This window comes from Ahaetulla prasina, chromosome 1, assembly GCF_028640845.1.
Source record: "Ahaetulla prasina isolate Xishuangbanna chromosome 1, ASM2864084v1, whole genome shotgun sequence".
NCBI lineage: Eukaryota > Metazoa > Chordata > Lepidosauria > Squamata > Colubridae > Ahaetulla > Ahaetulla prasina.
The window spans coordinates 103,179,076-103,200,738 of NC_080539.1; the positions used below are offsets into that span (position 1 = coordinate 103,179,076).

The following is a 21,663-nucleotide window of genomic DNA, read 5'->3' on the forward strand; positions in this document are numbered from 1 at the left end:
TTTGTAAAGGGGGCGTGCATAAGCGCACCAGCATGCTTACCGTCCCTATCTTACTGTCCCCATTTATCTGTACTTACTTCCTTTGTTTATGTTTATGTTTATGTTTATACCTATACCTGCTATCTTGCACATGTTTGATTAAATAAATAAATAAATAAATAAATACCATGACAGCCAGGAAAAAAAGAAAGAGATAGCTTATAGACCAAATTAATTCAGAATTCTCCATTAAGACACAATGCCCAGGCATAAACTATTGCACTTTAGCCCATTACAGAAAGACCCAGTTCTCTTGAAGTCCACATTACTGAGAAATGTTGAAAAAAAGAAGAAGAGGGCAGCTAGCAGGAAAGCAGATGGACTAAACTGTAATAGCAGTGAATGTACTATTGGGAAACCCCAAACATAAGTGCCAGATTGAGGACAGATCATTCTTGAGAAAGTCTGTCTAAGTGGCCAATAGGAGTTGACATTAACTTCATAGCAGTTAACAATAAAACCTAACCAAGTACATTTTCAGATACTCTTGGCACATTCTATTTTAGCAGTTACTGAAAATGTAGTTTAGTTTACAGTGAGGAACAATTCTTGGGATAATCCCAAGAAATGAGAAAGAAATTTGAAGGTTTCCCTTTGTATTAGTCCCATATCCTTTTACTCTGGAGAACTCGGAGAACAGGAAATAAGAATGTGTCAGCAAAAATGTGAGTCTTGCCTGAACCCCAAGATGACGTGGTCACTTCCTGTCAAAATTCCCACTACTTTTATCTGTTCAACCAGATGGTTTCATGTTGGTTAAGATCATATCTAAGAATCATGATTTCATCTCTTCTTCAATCTTTAGAAAAACGAAATAGTCAATAAGGCCACTGAAGACTTTTTGAGAATTTTGCAGTCTTAACCAAATTAGTTTTGCCACAAATATCTGGTCAATTGAAGCTTCCTATTATTACTATGTATATTCCCCTCCGAATGTTCTGTAATCTAGTCCAGGAGATAATTATCCACTTCTTTTTCCTGGTCTATTTGTCTATAGCATACTTCCACCATGATATCTTTATTTTTCATATATTTTTTTCTATTACTTTTATAAATGCTTTCAAGTGGACCTTTATCCTCAGGTTCATGGAACTTCCTTCATATACTGTCATTTGTCCTCTCTAACCTATTCTTTTTGAATGCGTTATACCCTTTATTCTTTGCATTTCACTCATGAATTTCATTAAGGCCTACTAAATATGATTTACCTTCCTGACTTAAAACTTCTACTTCTTTCTGTTTATTCCCCAAAGGATTCTCTTCCAGGAAGGCAATCAGCCTTCATTTACAGCATATATACTTCTTGTCATGTTCTGGAAAAAAAGAAACACGATTTACAAGTTATGATTCTGTCTGTTCCTTAATCACATGTCAAGAGAACATGGTTTATTTTGCATGTGGAATAATTCAGGCATGCAAAGCGTTGTTTAATTGATTTGTTTCTGTTTTTCCACCTTCCTCATCCTAGCATCCATTCTCAGATCCTAGAAAGATAGAGCAAACAAAGCAAGATATTAGTAAGCCAAAGATGTGTTTGTCACTTCAGGAACAATCTAAGACCAGATAAAGCAATTTATCTCAATAATGAACCAAAGCTAACAGAGCTGTGTATCAGTTTAGAGTCATGGATACCTTCCACAAATATGGAAGTATGCTGCAATTTAAAACAAAAACAAAATCTGAAGAAGTTATTTCGCATTCATGTTTTGTCAATGGCCTGTTTGGATAGGGATAAGGACCAATTAGAGTTCAGGAGGGTTTTTACTTTTTGCATTTGGTTTATCCTTGTCAAAATATCAGTTCTACTTTTTATCAGAAATCCCCATATAGATGTTTGGCTTAGTGGTCAAAGCACCAGGCTAGAAACCAGGAGTCTGTGAGTTCTACTATTACCTTGGCATGAAAAGCAGCTGGGTGATTTTGGGTCAGTCTCTCTCTCTCTCTCTCTCAGCCCAACCTACCTCACGGAGTTGCTGATGGGGAGAAAAATAGGAGGAGGCAGCAGTATGTTCGCCACCTTGAGTTATTTATTAAAACGATAAAGGCAAGATAGTAAATAAATATTGGGTTTACATTTTTTTTACAGAAAATGTTGACTTTTTTGGATCTCTTTATAATTCCTGTCGGCTGAAGAATATAAAAAATTGAATGCAATCTTCAGTATTTTTATTTGGATTTCAATAAATTAAGATTTATTTTCCCTATTATAAAAGCAGTGGATTGTAATAAGTAGCAGGTTGTTAAAACTAAAAAGTAGCTTTGTGCCCCCTTTTTAAAGGCCTTGCTCTGGAGAATTCGGAGAACAGGAAATAAGAATGTGTCAGCAAAAATGTGAGTCTTGCTTGAACCCCAAGATGACGTGGTCACTTCCTGTCAAAATTCCCACTACTTTTATCTGTTCAACCAGATGGCTTCATGTTGGTTAAGATCATATCTAGGAATCATGATTTCATCTCTTCTTCAATCTTCAGAAAAACGAAATAGTCAATAAGGCCACTGAAGACTTTTTGAGAATTTTGCAGTCTTAACCAAATTAGTTTTGCCACAAATATCTGGTCAGTTGAAGCTTCCTATTATTACTATGTATATTCCCCTCCGAATGTTCTGTAATCTAGTCCAGGAGATAATTATCCACTTCTTTTTCCTGGTCTATTTGTCTATAGCACACTTCCACTATGATATCTTTATTTTTCACATATTTTTTTCTATTACTTTTATAAATGCTTTCATTTATTTATCCTCAGGTTCATGGAACTTCCTTCATATACTGTCATTTGTCCTCTCTAACCTATTCTTTTTGAATGCCTTATACCCTTTATTCTTTGCATTTCACTCATGAATTTCATTAAGGCCTACTAAATATGACTTACCTTCCTGACTTAAAACTTCTACTTCTTTCTGTTTATTCCCCAAAGGATTCTCTTCCAGGAAGGCAATCAGCCTTCATTTACAGCATATATACTTCTTGTCATGTTCTGGAAAAAAAGAAACACGATTTACAAGTTATGATTCTGTCTGTTCCTTAATCACATGTCAAGAGAACATGGTTTATTTTGCATGTGGAATAATTCAGGCATGCAAAGCGTTGTTTAATTGATTTGTTTCTGTTTTTCCACCTTCCTCATCCTAGCATCCATTCTCAGATCCTAGAAAGATAGAGCAAACAAAGCAAGATATTAGTAAGCCAAAGATGTGTTTGTCACTTCAGGAACAATCTAAGACCAGATAAAGCAATTTATCTCAATAATGAACCAAAGCTAACAGAGCTGTGTATCAGTTTAGAGTAATGGATACCTTCCACAAATATGGAAGTATGCTGCAATTTAAAACAAAAACAAAATTTGAAGAAGTTATTTCGCATTCATGTTTTGTCAATGGTCTGTTTGGATAGGGATAAGGACCAATTAGAGTTCAGGAGGGTTTTTACTTTTTGCATTTGGTTTATCCTTGTCAAAATATCAATTCTACTTTTTATCAGAAATCCCCATATAGATGTTTGGCCTACTGGTCAAAGCACCAGGCTAGAAACCAGGAGTCTGTGAGTTCTACTATTACCTTGGCATGAAAAGCAGCTGGGTGATTTTGGGTCAGTCTCTCTCTCTCTCTCTCTCTCTCTCTCTCAGCCCAACCTACCTCACGGAGTTGCTGATGGGGAGAAAAATAGGAGGAGGCAGCAGTATGTTCGCCACCTTGAGTTTTTTATTAAAACGATAAAGGCAAGATAGTAAATAAATATTGGGTTTACATTTTTTTTACAGAAAATGTTGACTTTTTTGGATCTCTTTATAATTCCTGTCGGCTGAAGAATATAAAAAAATTGAATGCAATCTTCAGTATTTTTATTTGGATTTCAATAAATTAAGATTTATTTTCCCTATTATAAAAGCAGTGGATTGTAATAAGTAGCAGGTTGTTAAAACTAAAAAGTAGCTTTGTGCCCCCCCCTTTTTTTAAAGGCCTTGCTCTGGAGCAAGGAAAGAAAACAAAGGCTCTTATTTTCACTATTAAAATCAACAACCACCCAACCCTAACCATCTAATTCTGCCAAAGATAACTTCCAGGTAAAGGAACTGCCAGAAGTAGCATTTTCTGCAATAGGAAGCCCTCCAGTGAAGAGACACACTTAGCTTCTATACCTCTTAAAAATGCCGCTTGCTAACACAGCCTTATGCCATAATATATCCTGCTGGCTTCTCCCATGTCTTACATTCTCTCTGTGGTGTTCATTGGTTCTAACACTGATCCTGGAATTAGATCAATTACATGTTGGAGGTGGGTGTTGCAGCTATTTTCCTTTAAGGAGCAGTGTTTTGGGCAAGGAAGATCTTCATGCATGTGGGACAGCCTCTGAAGGCCATCTGCTTGGAGATTACAGCTTCCTTGTGTTGTAGTTGTGGTTGACCATTGTAAGAACAGGCTGATAGGCCAGGGACACAATCCAACTAGGCACTGTTCATGTTATTACGGTGCCACAATGCTGCTGTCTGATAATTCTGTGGAGTAAGATGACCAACCCAACTATGTAATTATCCTGGACAAATTAGGATAATTGTAAAGTAGGATTCTCATGACAGATTTGTTTTGACCATTTGGAGAGCATGCAAATTCTGTCCCATTTCCCATTAAACCATAAACAAGAACAACATCTTTCCTGTTGGATTGAGTAGCTTCATCTTTCTACTCTGAAAAATGCATAAAGTTAAATCCTCTTTTAAGAGTTAGAATCTCTAACTAAGGACTATTGTAATGGTTGTGTTCACTGCTAGGGATATGTATGCCACCTGGAGGAAATTTATTACAATGTTTAAGAAGTACAGCTGAGGTAGATATAAAAACATTCACGTGATGAAAAGGGAGGAAGAATTACTGTAAGGTTGTAATCTTGGGCCTGTTTGAAATAATGCAGCATTCCAACATTGTGTTCCCACAAGTATTAATTAATGACAATATTTCTGCATTTAACAATAAGGGAAAAAAGTTGAAAATAGAGTAACAATTTCTCATTTTAAAAAAATAATATAAACCAAGCAGACATGGAATCCTAAACTGTAGAATATGTTTAACACACGCACACACACACATATATACACACACAAAAGCAAGTAAATAAAAATCACATAAATTACCTCAATCCTTTTTGGAAATCTGAGACCTGCTTTCACGCAAGATACAACTGCATCACTGAATTCAGGTAGGAGGAAATAGTTGCACAAAACAAAAAGAATAATTGGAGGGGGAAAAATCCAATTATTGTTGAAAAAGAGTTTTTTGTTCTATCGTTTTAATACATTTTGGACTGAAATAGTCTTACTTTAGGAATAAAGTACAAACAAGAAAAAAAACTGGAACAGGATAAAGGATATTTTATTTATTTATTTATTTATTTGATTTTTATACCGCCCTTCTCCCGAAGGACTCAGGGCGGTGTACAGGCAGAATAAAACAAACAATACAAAATACAATTAAAATGCAATTTAAAAAACTTATTTAAATTAGCCTGACAATTTAAAAATTTACCATACACTAAAAAACCCCATTTAAAATTAATAAAATTTGACATTTAAAATTCAATTTAAGCCAGGATAAAAGGTGTGTCTTCAGTTAAAGTCCGAAGGTCAGGTATTTGGCGTAAACCTGGGGAAGCTCGTTCCAGAATGTGGGAGCCCCACAGAGAAGGCCCTTCCTGGGGCCGCCAGCCGACATTGTTTGGCGGACGGCACCCTGAGAAGTCCCTCTCTGTGAGGCGTGCGGGTCGGTGGGAGGCATGTGGTAACAGCAGGCGGTCCCGTAGGTAGCCAGGCCCTAAGCCATGGAGCGCTTTAAAGGTCGTAACCAACACCTTAAAGTTAGCCAGTGCAGTCTGCGCAGGAGCGGTGTTACATGGGAGCTAGCGAGCCCTCTATCTGCGCAGCTGCATTCTGGACTAACTGAAGCCTCGAGTGCACTTCAGGGGAGCCCATGTAGAGCATTACAATAATCCAAGCGAGAGGTAACGAGCGCATGAGTGACTGTGCACAAGGCATCCCGATCAAGGAAGGGGCGCAACTGCCGAACCAGGCGGACCTGGTGGAAGGCCCTCCTGGAGACGGCCGTCAAATGATCTTCAAACGACAGCCGATCATCCAGGAGGATGCCTAAGTTGCGCACCCTGTCCTTTGGGGCCAGTAACTCGCCTCCAACAGTCAACTGCGGCTGCAGTTGACTGAATCGGGATGCCGGCATCCACAGCCACTCCGTCTTGGAGGGATTAAGCTTGAGCCTGTTTCTCCCCATCCAGACCCGTACGGCTTCCAAACACCGGGACAGCACTTCAACAACTTCATTGGGGTGGCCTGGGGTGGAAAAGTACAGCTGGGTGTCATCAGCGTACTGTTGGTATCTCACCCCGAAGCCACTGATGATCTCACCCAACGGCTTCATGTAGATGTTGAACAGCAGGGGCGAGAGAATCGACCCCTGCGGGACCCCACAAGTGAGGCACCTCGCGGCCGACCTCTGCCCCCCTGTCAACACCGTCTGCGACCGGTCGGAGAGATAGGAGGAGAACCACCGATGCACGGTGCCTCCCACTCCCAATCCCCCCAACCGGTGCAGCAAGATACCATGGTCGATGGTATCAAAAGCCGCTGAGAGGTCTAATAGGACCAGGGCAGAGGAGTACCCCCTGTCCCTGGCCCGCCAGAGATCATCCACCAATGCGACCAAAGCTGTCTCCGTGCTGTATCCGGGTCGAAAGCCGGACTGGAACGGGTCTAGATATAAAAGAAAATTCTTGTTTTAGAAATGTATAACCTAAAAAATAACGTGAGAATATAATTTGCAATATAATCACAGGTGTGCGCATACATAAAATAGAATTATTTTATTAATTCATACATATGTCTATAGCTTTATATACTGTTTACTTCCAAGAACAGTTTAAAGTAACAGAAGCAGCACAACACAAAAAAATATAAAAAAAAGGTCTAGCTAAAGGATGGCTCTGTCAGTATTACCACCCAAATTTTGAAATTGAAGTGCCTTACTGAAGGCCAGGAGCTTATGGGTGTCTTCTGATATAACTTCATTTTGGGTATCATTCGATTCAATATTTTGTCTCTCTTTCTCTGATCTTTATTCTCTGTTCTCTGTATATATTCTTTGTCTATATTGTTCTATTTCTAATTGAAAAAGAGGAAAAGAAAAGACATGGTACAAGTGCTAGCAGATACAGATTAAGCCATCAGATGGCGCCATCTAAAGTCAAATGAATAGAAACAAAGAGAAAATTTCCCTCTAACATGATTGCATGGTTAGAACTAGTAAACAAGGCTTTATTCCTTTGAGAAAAGAACTGAAACATGAAACTAGAACAATATGTACAAAGCTGGAACTATGCATGTAAACAAACACATGTGAGAACCATCACAGATGCTATAACTTACAGCAGGGGTGTCCAATCTTGGCAACTTTAAGACTTGTGGACTTCAATTGCATGGCTGGCTGGGGAATTCTAAGAGTTGAAGTACACAAAGTTGCCAAGGTTGGACACACCTGCCTTACAGAGTATAAAAAGGGATTCTCCACCCAAAAGGTCATTGGAATCTCCCGATTCCCTTTTCTCCCTTGTTTGTACATATATCGTGTTTATAGGTGTGTGTGTTTCTGTGTGTCCTGTGGAGCATTTCTTCCAATTTTCTCTACAAGGCACAGAACTGTCCCTTGTCCATCAAATGGCCAGAAATGGCATGAACACAATAGCCACAATATTCATCTGCAGTCTTCCAGGCAATCTTCTGATCTTTCATCTTCCCAGTTCTGACTACCGTTCTCAAGGTACAGTGGTACTCAACTGCTTTGAAACTCATCGAATTTGGTAGTCAATGCATTTTGACACAAAAATTTTGACCCGGTAGTCGTCGTTTGTTTGGTACTCAATGCACCAGCTAGAACTCGATGTTGGCTGCCTTGTGACTCCCTACATTACTCCTTATGGGAAAAAATTGTTTGGTACCCATCATTTTTGGTACTCATCATGCCTTCTGGAATAATGAGTTCCAAGATACCACTGTACATCTTCTCCTTCCAATAGTCCTGCAAGTAATTGGCACCAATTGGACCTTCAATTACAATTGCCTTCCAGGTTCTCTTCTATCTCACCATTGACACCCTTCTACTCTCTAATGATGACCATTCCTCCTTTAAGATAACTTTTTAAAGCAGGAAGAGTTATCATTCTTCTTTCCCTTTTTTCTTCTATAAACTGGTAAACTTTCCATGGGCTTTCAGGTCAGTGTTGACTCCTGGGCAAGTCTCTGCAGTGTTCTTGGCAAGTTTTCAGAAGTGGTTTACCCTTGCTTTCTTTCTAGGACTAAGATAAAATAACTGACCAAGGCTCGCAGGTGGCTTTATGCCTAAGGCAAGACTAGAATTCACAGTTTCCTGATTTATAGGTTGGTAACTTAACCACTACACCAACCTGGCTCTGTTCTCCAATAGGCATGATTTATTTTAATATAGTTAAAGTGAATATCTAGGTATGGCTAAGCAATGTAATTAAGGGATATAGATCGATCCTTTTATGCATGTACATTATGTATAGCAGGGGTCTCCAACCTTGGCAACTTGATGACTTGTAGACTTCAACTCTCAGAATTCTGGGAATTGAAGTCCACAAGTCGCCAAATTGTAAGGTTGGAGATGCCTGATGTATAGCTATAGCAGGAAATAAATGGATAATATTCAACTATAGGGTCAGCTTCAAATATTAGAGTGTGTCCACAAGATGGCAGTATTAAACTGGAAAGAGAATTGAAGTGAGTCATAATGTACTGTATTTTTCTTGAGCAAAGCATTTATAGTTGTCTGTAAGAGGGGTGAAATCCAGCAGGTTCTGACAGGTTCTGGAGAACCGGTAGCGGAAATTTTGAGCAGTTTGGAGAACCAGTAGCGGAAATTTTGAGTAGTTCAGAGAACTGGCAAATACCTCTGTCTGGCCCCAGAGTGGGGAGGGAATAGGGATTTTGCAATATCCTTCCCCTGCCACGCCCACCAAGCCACATTCAAAGAACCGGTAGTAAAAAAATTGGATTTCACCACTGGTCTATAACTAAAGGTAAGGTAAAGGTTCCCCTCATTAGTCATTCCCAACTCTAGGGGGCAGTGCTCATCTCCGTTTCAAAGCCAAAGAGCCAGCGCTGTCCGAAGACATCTCGGTGATCATGGGGCTGACATGATTAAATGCCAAAGGCGCACGGAACGCTGTTACCTTCCCACCAAAGGTGGTCCCTATTTTTCTACTTTCATTTTTTATTTGCTTTCAAACTGCTAGGTTGGCAGAAGTTGGGACAAGTAACGGGAGCTCACCCCATTACGCAGCACTAGGGATTCAAACCGTTGAACTGCCGACCTTTCGATCGACAATTTTAGTCATTGAGCCACCACGTCCCTTATCTATAACTACACAACATATTATAGATAGATATCCACCCAAAAGAAAATAAGCAAATATTGCCATGATGTTTAAGACAAGGAGGGGGATGGAAAACTTTTTGCTTTCCTTTTCCTGGATAGGCTACTGGATCTGTAAGTAGTCATGTGAGAAAGAGAAACTTAACAAGGGACACTTTTCCTATTGCGAGTTTCTAGCCTCCAGTATGAAAAGAAAACAAAGGAGCTTTATTTTTTCTAGACTTTTATTCCTTCACCTTTTTTTCTTTTATAGTGGGCAGTAGTGGTGAAATGCAATTGACTGATTGATTATGTACTATCTTTACTATCCTTGTCAGCTCTTGCCAATTACATAGCTTTTCTCCACAATGGTTTGGTCCTTTAGCTCTTCAAATAGTGCATTCATCGCTATTATAATCGAATCTATTCCTCTTGCTGTTAGTCATCCTCTTCTCCCCCCCCCCCCTTTCCCAGCATTAGAGGGAATTCCCACATTCCCTTCCTCTGTGTCAGAGATGGGTGGTTCACAAGGTTGTTGTCAGGGGTGCCATCTAAAAATTTTCCCTATCGGTTCTGTGGGCGTGGCTTAATTGGTAGGCGTGGCTTGGCGGTCAGGTGACTGGGTGGGCGTGGCCAATAACAATAAATAATAAAAATAATAAACAAAGTACACAAAACAATAAGAGGTACCAAAAACCAACTTTCACACTTTACACACACACAACACAACACAACATAACATAACACAACTGACTCACACACAAGGTAAAAGCAGCTGCACCTCACCCAAAATGGCCCCTGCAACAAGCAGGAACCTCACACAGCCACAAAAAGCTCAAAAACCAACTTTCACACTTTACACACACACAACACAACAGGACACAACTGACTCTCTCGCACACACAAAATGCCACATACAGCTTTGTGAATTTTGTGTGTTTCTTAGTTAAACACTACAGAAACACACCAAATCTCAGAAAGCTGCACAAATATTTTATTTTATTATTTTATTTTATCTATATTTTAGAGAAAAGCAGCTAAATTTAAAACTTCCTTAACTTTAAATTGCTGTCTAAAAAAATAAAATAAAACTCCTTAAAAAAACCCCACATAACTATTTTTTTAAAGCTCCCCCCCCAGTTACTTACCCAATTGGAGGCAGGCAGATTGAGTTGCTCACCAATGAGATGGATTGCAGGCAGATGTCCTTCTGATCGAAGACTACTTCAGCTTCAACCACAACAATACATGAGCTCACAATAGATTCAAACTTAAAGTGAACTGCTCCAATCTTGATTGTAGAAAATATGACTTCAGTAACAGAATTGTTAATGCCTGGAATGCACTACTTGACTCCGTGGTCTCCTCAAAACTTTAACCTAAGACTGTCTACTGTTGACCTCACCCCATTCCTAAGAGGTCTGTGAGGGGCATGCATAAGAGCACCAGTGTGCCTACCGTTCCTGTCCTAATGTTCCCTTTGGTTGTATTCATTTTGTGTGTTTATTTCATGCTTATACTTATACTGTTTAGTATGTGTTTGACAAAATAAATAAATAAATAAAAAATAAAAATAAAATGAAAATAAAAATTCAGTTGCTAGCTGATGCTATTGATTGCAGCAGACGAAGCAAGGCTTTGCGAGCCCGAAAGAAGTAGCAAGTAGGCAAGTGGGGACCGGGTGATTGGGAGGGCATGTGGGGGGGGGGAGAGGGATTTTTGCTACTGGTTCTCCAAACTACCTGCCCCCATCGCTACCGGATCACCCGATCCGGTCCAAACCGGGAGCATTTCACCCCTGGTTATTGTACCTTAAATATGACCAAACAAACAAACAAATAAATAAATACATAACTTCTTCAGAGAGGCAGGTTACACAATGTGTCTGAAGTAAAATAATTTGAGGAACTTTGAAAATGTGCTCAACTTTGGAGAATTTTTTTAAAAAAAAGATCCCAGACAGTTCCTTTCTGATTTCAGCTGGATGGCGGACTGGCCTGCTTAGCATGACCAACTATGGCCAAGTTAAGTAGGGGTGTTTTATCTAATTCTTGCTAAAGTTTTGGTTCTTAAGTCTTGAGATATAACAGAAATCTTGTATTTTGCAACATTTAGACTTCCCCTTCTCTTGAAATGGCTGTGAACCCTTGGCCCATGACACCCTTGGTTCATGACACCCTTGGTTAGCAACATCTGCAAAGCCTTAAGGCCAAAGGGGATTGGAACCAGAGGTGTTTTTCCGAACACTTACCATCTCTGCCTGAGAATGGAGATGGGATTTCCAAAACCCTGGAAATAACTCTTCCATGGGCACTAATGGAAACCTTGCTCACAGATTTCACCAATTTTGGGGACAACTAACTAAGGCTGAGATGGCGAACCTATGGCATGTGTCCCCGAAGTGGCACGCAGACCCATGTTGCCTGGCACGCGCAGAGTCACCCGTTCCTCTTCTGGGTTTCTGGAGCACATGCGTGCGCGACGATCAGCTAGCCTTTTTGCATGCGGCAGTGCCAGAAACTAGAAGAGATAGTCTTCCTTTTTCCTGTGTGGGGATGCATGCTGGCTAGTTGATCGTTGTGCACGCATGCGCGCCAGAAACCCAGAAGAGTAGCTGGCTCAAATTGGAAGTTCAATAGCTGAAACTGGAAGTTTTCAGGCATGTGCATGCACCCTGGGCAGCTCCTTTTCCAGATTGCAGCCCAGGTGCATGCGCTCCCTTTTTGGCACTCAGTGCCGAAAAGGTTCGCCATCACTGAACTACGGCATTGTTTTTTCAAGATTTATAATAACAAATTGAATCTTCACAAGAGCCTGATGGGATCATTTCAGGATTTTAAGTAGAAGAATTCCAAATATGCTGAACAGTCATGTATTTCTGCTCTTTTTCCATAATCATTTTGTATGTACAGTATATGTACTGGCATTTGATTGGAAATCAAATGCTGATACTACATTCACAGCATGGTATGTCTTTAACATCCCACAAAAGGAGGGAAGTAGGGAAGTTGTTGAAGCTTGACAGTCAAAATCACGATATATTTACGATCATGCATTGTATACTAGAACTGATAATAATTCAAGGGTGCAGCGAAGAACTTTTCCAACATTAAAATGGTTTTGTTTTAAATAATTTTTTGTTGCTTCACCGCTTTCTGCCAGTAAACGCCAGTAAAACCCAACACTAGAATGCCAAGACATTTCACTTAAAGTCTCATTGCTAATAGAGAAAGTGATCTATGCAAATATTACTTCTTACTGTCACTTGCAAGAAAAAGAAGCACAGAATCTCCAAGGTTATTTCATCTCTATCGAATGTCATTTGTCTTCTGAAAAGACAAGGTGATAGCTGCCTCTTGGGGGAACTTTCAGGAAACTGGTTCATTATTTTTTTTTACTCTTCTCACCCATTATCAATCATCCAAGCATTAATTTTAAATCTCTAAGCATTTCATTTCTAGATTAATCTTCAAACTGGTGTCCCCAAATGTATTGAAATACAAACCTCCTACCAAGCACAGTTAGCCTTAGCATGGCCAACTGTGGCCAAATCAAGTACTGTAATGATGTTTTATATAATGCTTGCCAAGATGTGGAAAGAAGTGAAGATTAGTAGAGATGATGCCATACATTTGGGAACAAACTACAAGTTTCATTGTACATTTTGTTTTAAAATGTCAGTATAATGCTGGAAACATAGTGTTGGGCTCTGATGATGTTATCCAGACAGTCGTGTCTGACTCTTGACCATTCTGTGGGCGGTGTTTCTCCATGTCTTCCAATCTTGCACTACTTCTTTGAGGTTTTTCTGTGCTTTGGGCTCTATCACATGGGAATTTTAACTTTTCTCCAGCAGCAAAGCATAGAAAAGGAAGTCCTCCACACAGAACGTGCACCTCCACACAACACACAATTGTGATTTGGAAGGGGTGCGCGTTGGACCATCTACTTAGCCAGCATTGGCCTTCGTGATATAGGTACGCAGCGATGCCTGCAGACAGTTGCAGGCAGCTTTAAATGAAGCTTCAGCCTTTCAAATACAAGAAGGATGGAAAGCTGAGTCAACCTTAAACTGGTGAAAATCGAACTGCTGTCAGTTGGCAGAATTAGCCTGCAATACTACATTCTAACCACTGCACCATCATAGCCCATTTAACTTTATATATATATATATATATATATATATATATATATATATATATATATATGTATATGTATATGTATATGTATATGTATATGTATATGTATATGTATATGTATATGTATATGTATATGTATATGTATGTATGTATGTATGTATGTATGTATGTATGTATATGTATATAAATTATTTTAATCTATAATGAACAAGAAATAAGAAAGAAGTAAATGTTGAATATTAAAACTCATCGCAACAACTCCCCAAACTATGCTTTTATAAATTTTGTATTCAAAGGAGTTAGTATCCTTATTAAAATTCAAACATTTTTTCTTCTGTTTCAATTATCCATGCTTCCTCCAGCTTTTGGAAAATATTACACTGCAATCAGAGAACACTAGGAAGCAATTCATGACCTTATTAGCAATTGTCAGATGTACATGGTGTATATCTGATGATTCCTAATAAGGAGGAAACTGGTCAGGTAATACTCCCGGTGGTCAGATTTTAAATGGAAGAATTCCAAATATACTGATCAACCACTAAAACCTAAACTAAAAGCACCACATAGGATAGATACACTATGCAAAAATAGAAAATTTATCTGTGATAAGAAGCATGATGTGGAAGTTACATAAAACCTGTGGTGAGTTTCAAATTTTTTTACTACCTGTGGGTGTGACTTGGTGGGCGTGACATGGCTTGGTGGGCGTGGCTTGGTTGGCGTGGCATGGAAAGGATACTGTAAAATCTCCATTACCTCCCCAATCCAGGGGAAGGTTACTGCAAAATCCCCATTTCCTCCCAATCAGCTGGGACTCGGGACACAGAGAATAGATGGGAGTGGGGTCAGTCAGAAATTTTACTACCAATTCTCCAAACTACTCAAAATTTCCACTACTGGTTCTCCAGAACTGGTCAGAACCTGCTGAAACCCACCTCTGCATAAAACCTCATGGTTGGGGCATAACATAATATAAGTTCTCTCTCATTCGGTGAGCTTAAGGCAGGTGTAACAAACTCACGTCGTCAAGGAGGCATCATGTGACATAGTGGGACCTTTTCCCCCTTCACTAAACTGGGCGTGGCCGGCATATGACACATCCGGCCCACAGCTGGGAGTTTGACAGCCCTGGCTTAAGGGAAGGTGGACCATTTATACCATTCTGATAGATTTTAATCAAAGGTAGATGCAGCTCTTTTCCAGCCTTGGTACACAGATTTAGGATATAGGGCCTGATTACTTGAGGAACCATCTTATCTCCAATACTTTCTGCTTGCTCAGTAAGACTGGGCACAGTTGGCACACTTCCAGTCCCTTCAATTCAACAATGTCATTTATTAGGAAGTGCACCTTCTCTGTTGCAGTGTTTACTCTCTGGAAGGGCATCAACCCAGAGTTCCACATGGCTCCACCCTGCAGCTGTTCTACAAGTGTCTGAAAACCAGGGCCTGCTTCCAGGCCTGGGATTAAAGTGACTGTCAAGTTAATGTTTGTTTTCTTTGGATGTATTGGGTTGCTTGTTCTGAATGTACTTGTTTTTTCCTTTCATGTTACTGTTCCTATTGTTGACATGTAAGCTACCCAGTGTTGCTGGCTGTCAGGCATTAACTCAACTCAACTCAATCAAAAAATCAATGGAGTTTTCCTTAGATCTACTGTTTGTTTTAAAAGTTCTAATTTAAAAAAAACCTGCAAGGAGTATTTTACTTTGTGTACATGACATAGGGTCTCCTCTAGTCAAGGGATATGTACAGTCAATGTCTGAGAAGCAACTTGCAGTCTGGTAAGCAGGCTACGACTGTTGTGTTTTTCAAAATATTTTTTAGTTTTAAAATAGAAAGGCAAACCATTTTTCAAACAAGTGTTGCCATTCCATTTGTTAGCATGAGATGGGAGCTTCTAAAATAAAGGGGGACAAATTTCTATTACTATAATTATTATTTTTTTAAAAAAAATAGTTTTCTTCATTCTTTTGATTGGTTGATCTGTAGCAAACAATGACAAAATTTGGCATGCTTGCTATCACCCTGTTCATCTGAAGAGCCAAGGGAGGTAAATGAATTACCTTGGTGAGTGATGAGATGTGATATTCTGCTCTGAAAACATTCAGAAACTGCATTCCTCACCACCAGTCCTCCTTCACATCTTCGGAGTACCGTCTGTCTTCATCTAGAAGAAATCAAATGCAGGGTTTTTTTTTAAAGCACTTTGGAACGTCTTCAAAGCTCTTTAATCCTACCAGATCACTAAACAGATAAGGATTATGTCCAAAAATTATTTACTTAGCTCTAAAATAAGTTTTACCCTGCTTCTCATCTATGCAGATCCAAAGGTAAATTAAGAGAATACTCTGGAACAAAACATTCAGTAAAATATTAGCATGTGGAATTAATGATTAGAAAAAGCCAACAGATAGTTTACTATTGTAGCCATTTTCCTCATGACTTATAAATTTCTATCACACAACAAACTAAATTATGGAGGACCACTGGGTGCTAGTGATTGTGATCACAAAGATGTTCTCCACTGCTGCTAAACAAGTTTTTTGGCTGATCAGATATGATTGCAGCCACCCAGATGTTATTTAATATTGAACTTCAATGAGTGAATCAAGCAGACCTCAGAGTTCTCAGCCTGTGAGGATACTGAACATATTTGCTCCAATGGGAAAGAAAAACAACTCAGAATGCACGTGGGTCTTTGGCTCAGGGCCTTCTCAACCTTGGCAATGCCACTAGGCAATGTTTGCCCCGGGTTTGCTGTTTATTAATGTGTTACTTTAAGTTTAGATGAATTTTGGACAAGATATCGCAGTCCACTGAAGACCAGTAGCCTGGCAATTGGCATGTTGCAAATTTGTACTTTTTTGAGTGAGTAAAGAAGCGTGAATAGAATTCAGTTTAGTATGTGGCTTCAGTACCAACAGTTCAAATGTTGACTAACCAATTTATATTAGGTTAAATGCCTGAAGACATAGTTGCTGTAGTCTGGAAAAACATAAATTATGTAAGGTACAAGAAACTTTCACCCTAAGCATCTTTTCCTTTTGCACCAAGGAGCTAGATTAGATACATGATAGATAGACAGACAGACAGATAGGTAAGGTAAACAGATAGATAGATAGACGATAGGTAAGGTAGATAGATACCGATAGATAGATAGATAGATAGATAGATAGATAGATAGATAGATAGATAGATAGATAGATAGATACAGATAGATGATAGATTAGAAAGATAGATCAAGAGATAGAGAAATAGAGTGATAGAGAGATATAAAGAGAGAGACAAGAGAGAGGGGGAGGGAGGGAGGGAAGATTTAGATTTAGATTTAGATTTATTAGATTTTTATACCGCCCTTCTCCTGAAGGACTCAGGGCGGTTCACAGCCAAAATAAAACAGTAATTATATACAGAATAAAACAATGATTAAAAAACTTATTAAATATCAGGCCAAAATTAAAACCATTTAAAACCATAAAAACCCCATAAAATCACATCAAAATATGAAAGCTACTAAAAATTTCTATGCCAGTCCTGCGCGAATAAACAAGTAAGTCTTCAACTTGCGACGAAAGGTCCGAAGGTCAAGCAGTTGACGGAGTCCTGGGGGAAGTTCATTCCAGAGGGTGGGAGCCCCCACAGAGAAGGCCCTTCCCCTGGGGGCCGCCAGCCGACATTGTTTGGTGGACGGCACCCTGAGGAGTCCCTCTCTGTGAGAGCGCACGGGTCGGTGGGAGGCAATCGGTCGCAGTAGGCGGCCCCGTAAGTAACCCGGCCCTAAGCCATGGAGCGCTTTAAAGGTAGTAACCAAAACCTTGAAGTGCACCCGAAAGACCACAGGTAGCCAGTGCAGTCTGCGCAGGAGTGGTGTTATATGGGAGCCACGAGTGGCTCCCTCTATCACCCGCGCAGCTGCATTCTGAACCAACTGGAGCCTCCGGGTGCTCTTCATGGGGAGCCCCATGTAGAGAGCATTGCAGTAATCCAAGAGAGAAGTAACAAGAGCATGAGTGACCGTGCATAGGGCATCCCGGTCAAGGAAGGGGAGCAACTGGTGGATCAGGCAGACCTGATAAAAAGCTCTCCTGGAGACGGTCGTCAAGTGATCTTCAAAAGACAACCGCCCATCCAGGAGAACACCCAAGTTGCGCACCCTCTCCATCGGGGCCAATGACTCGCCCCCAACAGTCAGCCGCGGCTGCTGCTGACTGTACCTGGGTGCCGGCATCCACAGCCACTCCGTCTTGGAGGGGTTGAGCTTGAGCCTGTTTCTCCCCATCCAGACCCGTACGGCTTCCAGACATCGGGACAGTACTTCGACAGCTTCGTTGGGGTGGCCTGGGGTGGAAAAGTACAGCTGCGTATCATCAGCGTATAGTTGGTACCTCACCCCAAAACCACTGATGATCTCACCCAGTGGCTTCATATAGATGTTGAACAGGAGAGGTGAGAGAATCGACCCCTACGGCACCCCACACGTGAGGCGCCTCGCGGTCGATCTCTGCCCCCCTGCCAACACCGTCGGCAACCGGTCAGAGAGATAGGAGGAGAACCACCGATAAACAGTGCCTCCCACTCCCAAACTCCCCAGCCAGTGCAGCAGGATACCATGGTCGATGGTATCGAAAGCCGCTGAGAAGTCTAATAGGACCAGGGCAGAGGAATAACTCCTGTCCCTGTCCCTCCAGAGATCATCAACCAATGCGACCAAAGCCGTCTCAGTACTGTATCCGGGCCAAAAGCCGGACTGGAACAGGTCTAGATAGACAGTTTCATCCAGGTATTGAGGTAATTGACATGCCACCACACTCTCTACAACCTTCGCCACAAAGCGAAGGTTGGAGACCGGACGATAATTTCCTAAAACAGCTGGATCCAGGGAAGGCTTCTTTAGGAGGGGTCTCACCACCGCCTCTTTCAAGGCAGCAGGCAAAACCCCTTTCGACAAAGAAGCATTAATAATCCCCCGGAGCCAGCCTCGTGTTACCTCCTGCGTGGCCAGCACCAGCCAGGAGGGGCACGGGTCCAGTAAACATGTGGTGGCATTCAACCTCCCCAACAACCTGTCCATGTCCTCAGGAGTCCCAGGGTCAAATCCATCCCAAACAGTCTCAACAAGACGAGTCTCTGACCTCTCACCTGGATCTACCCAATTTTGATCCAACCCATCCCGAAGCTGAACGATTTTATCGTATAGATAACCACTAAACTCCTCGGCATGCCCTTGTAACGGGTCCTCCCGCACCTCCTGTTGAAGGAGAGAGCGGGTCACCCGAAACAGGGCGGCCGGGCGGTTAGGAGGGTAGGAGAGAGAGAGACAGACAGACTTCAGAAGACTTCAGAAAGGTGAGCTGAGGGTCCAAATCACATGTGGATGAGGGACAAAGGAGATAGAAGCAGTAGTTTAGCTTGGTATGTCTAGAAAAGAGAAAGAAAAAATAGAAAAGTTAACCTAGAAAGAATTAGCCTAAGCATATAAGGAAATAAGGCAGGGGTGTCAAACTCAAGGCCTGTAGGCTGGATTCAGCCTGTGGGATGCTTAGATCTGGCCCGCAGGACCGTCCTGTAAACAGCTCCATTTTCGCTGGCAGAGACACCGCAGACCTTTGCTGTTTACAGCCGGCCCCATGGGCCAGTTCTAAGCATCCCACGGATCAGATCCATCCCAGAGGCCTTGAGCTTGACACCCCTGATATAGAGGAAAGGATTACATCCTTCTTCTTTTGCTTCTGAACTTTTGAACCCTGGTCGCCTCCACCTGGCCCCCCAAGTTCAAACACAACCCTGATGTGGCCCTCAATGAAATTGAGTGGTAAAATGTTTGACACCCCTGGAGTAAGGCAAAGGTTTATATTAATAAAAGCACTTAGCATTATAAAGAAGGAAGTCAGTGCATGAAGCTTTTTTCCTCACAGCTATCAACAAGAGAGGGGAAGTTGGCTGTTTGCTAAGAAATTTAAATCACCAACTGGCACTTTGGTCAACACATAAAGAAAAAGGGGCTGGCAAGTTTTACCCATGAGGAAATCACCTAGCAGATTGGCAGAGGAAGATTATGGTTTGAGCAGCCAGGATAATAGAGAAAAGAAAAGCGAAATGGAAACTGAGCCAGAAGGAGGAACCAAGCGGCCAGAAAACCAGAAACATGAAACTTTTCACAGAGGCAAACATTGGAGGGAGAATTTGCTAAAGGGGGTGGGAAGAACTCTTTTGCTTAAGTATGTACTATGCATCTGAAATTTTCTTCACATTTAAGCAGTACATAAGAAAAAGATGAAATGAAAGCTTGGAGCAAGGTATCAGGATACAGAGAGATTCATTGCAATGAGTTCAATAATTAAGCATGGTGTAATATTAATATTATATCTATGTTGATACTGTCCGTGTGACATATGCCATTTAATTACACACACACACACACACTCTGTATATTATATTATTATATAACTCTTAATAATATAAGCACAGGTAGACCTTGACTTACAACCACAATCGAGCCCAAAATTTCTTTTGTTAAGTGAAACATTTGTTAAGTGAGTTTTGCCCCATTTTATGACTTTTCTTGTCACAGTTGTTAAGTGATTCACTTCAGTTGACAAGTGAGCAACCCAGATGTTCAGTGAATCTGGCTTCTCCATTGACTTTGCTTGTCAGAAGGTCACAAAAGGGAATCACATAACCCTGGGACACTGCAACCTTCATAAATATGAACCAGTTGTCAAGCATCCAAATTTTGTTCACACGATCATGGGGATGCTGCAAAAGCTGTAACTGTGAAAAATGGTCACAAATCACATTTTTCAGTGTTGCTGCAACTTTGAATGGTCACTAAACAAATTGTTATAAGTGGAGGACTATCTGTACATTGGTTGTCTGTTCTTACCCAGAGCTTTAAGTTTTTCCTTACAGGATGTTGCAAAAGAAAAGGAATCATCTCTTTGTCCTATCCCTACTAGTCAATGATTTGGCATTAAACTTGTTTAAATTAAATTATTCAAGAATTGACAAGGACTCTACCTGGGAGATTTTGGCCGGAATTAGCTCTTTGAATTCAGAGTCACTTCTGTGTTATTACAAGGGCATCACATTCATGGAGTCACCTGCTGAGATTTTATGCCCCTTAACCCACCCATCCATTTCTAGAGGCTCTTATAGCGAGGGGAAGCATCTGGCAAAATTTGAGTTGTTAAAACTCTCACCCGAATCTGGTTGTGAACAGGTATGGCAATGGACATTGAGTTTGAAATGTGGGTCAGGCAGAGGTAGTTGATATCCCTGAATTCTTATTCTGTTGAGCAAGAACTAGAAAAAATAGAAGAAGTGAATAAATGTTTGGTTCAGCATTGGTTTTTTTTAAAAAAATGAAAATGAACAGTGTATATGGGCTTGTTGTTGTGCCAATTTTAACAAATTGGGGTATTTGCTATGATGATACAGTAGAGAATTTTGGGACTGGTGCTTTTACTGTTGGGAGAGAGCAGGGTGCATTGTTCTAAAAAATTCATATCAGTTTGAAGAAAAGTAGGGAAGGGAAGAGAATTTTGAAGCCTTATTATAATGTCCCAGTCGCTGAGAAACTTTCTGTAGGAATATCTCTCCGCAAAGACTTTGGTCGCAAATGTCAGAGGAGCGAGATGGTGGGGAGAAAAAGGAAATAATTGTGGAATTGCTGATGTAGCCATATCCCTGGCCTTTTCTCAGTCAGAAGTTCCTTCCTGAACCTGTTGGAAGGAATGTATGGGGCAACAGAAGATAGGATACAGTGTAAAATTATTATCCAAACCTAGAGAAGCCTTACACTCTAACTATAGGTAGGTAGTCCTAGACTGACGACCACAACTGAATCCCAAATTTCTGATGCTAAGTAAGGCAGCTGTTAAGCGCAACAGTTAAGCAAGTTACTGTAGTTGTACTGTAGCGAATCTTGCTTCTCCCATTGACTTTGCTTGTCAGAAGCTGATTGGGAAGATTATAAATAGTGATCACATGATCCTGGGGCAGTACAACAGTCATGAATGCATGCCAGCTGCTAAGCATCCAAATTTTCATCA

General features: G+C 40.7%; 1 protein-coding gene across 1 annotated transcript in view; it reads right to left on the bottom strand.

Moving 5' to 3' along the window:
* The window catches only part of TNFAIP3 (TNF alpha induced protein 3), a 51,006-nt gene that overhangs the window by 3,868 nt on the left and 25,475 nt on the right, over positions 1 to 21,663 (bottom strand). The window contains exon 10 of the mRNA XM_058170938.1: positions 15,676 to 15,779. Coding sequence (XP_058026921.1) covers positions 15,733 to 15,779 — 47 coding nt within the window. The 3' untranslated portion in view covers positions 15,676 to 15,732. The remainder of the gene's footprint in view (positions 1 to 15,675; positions 15,780 to 21,663) is intronic.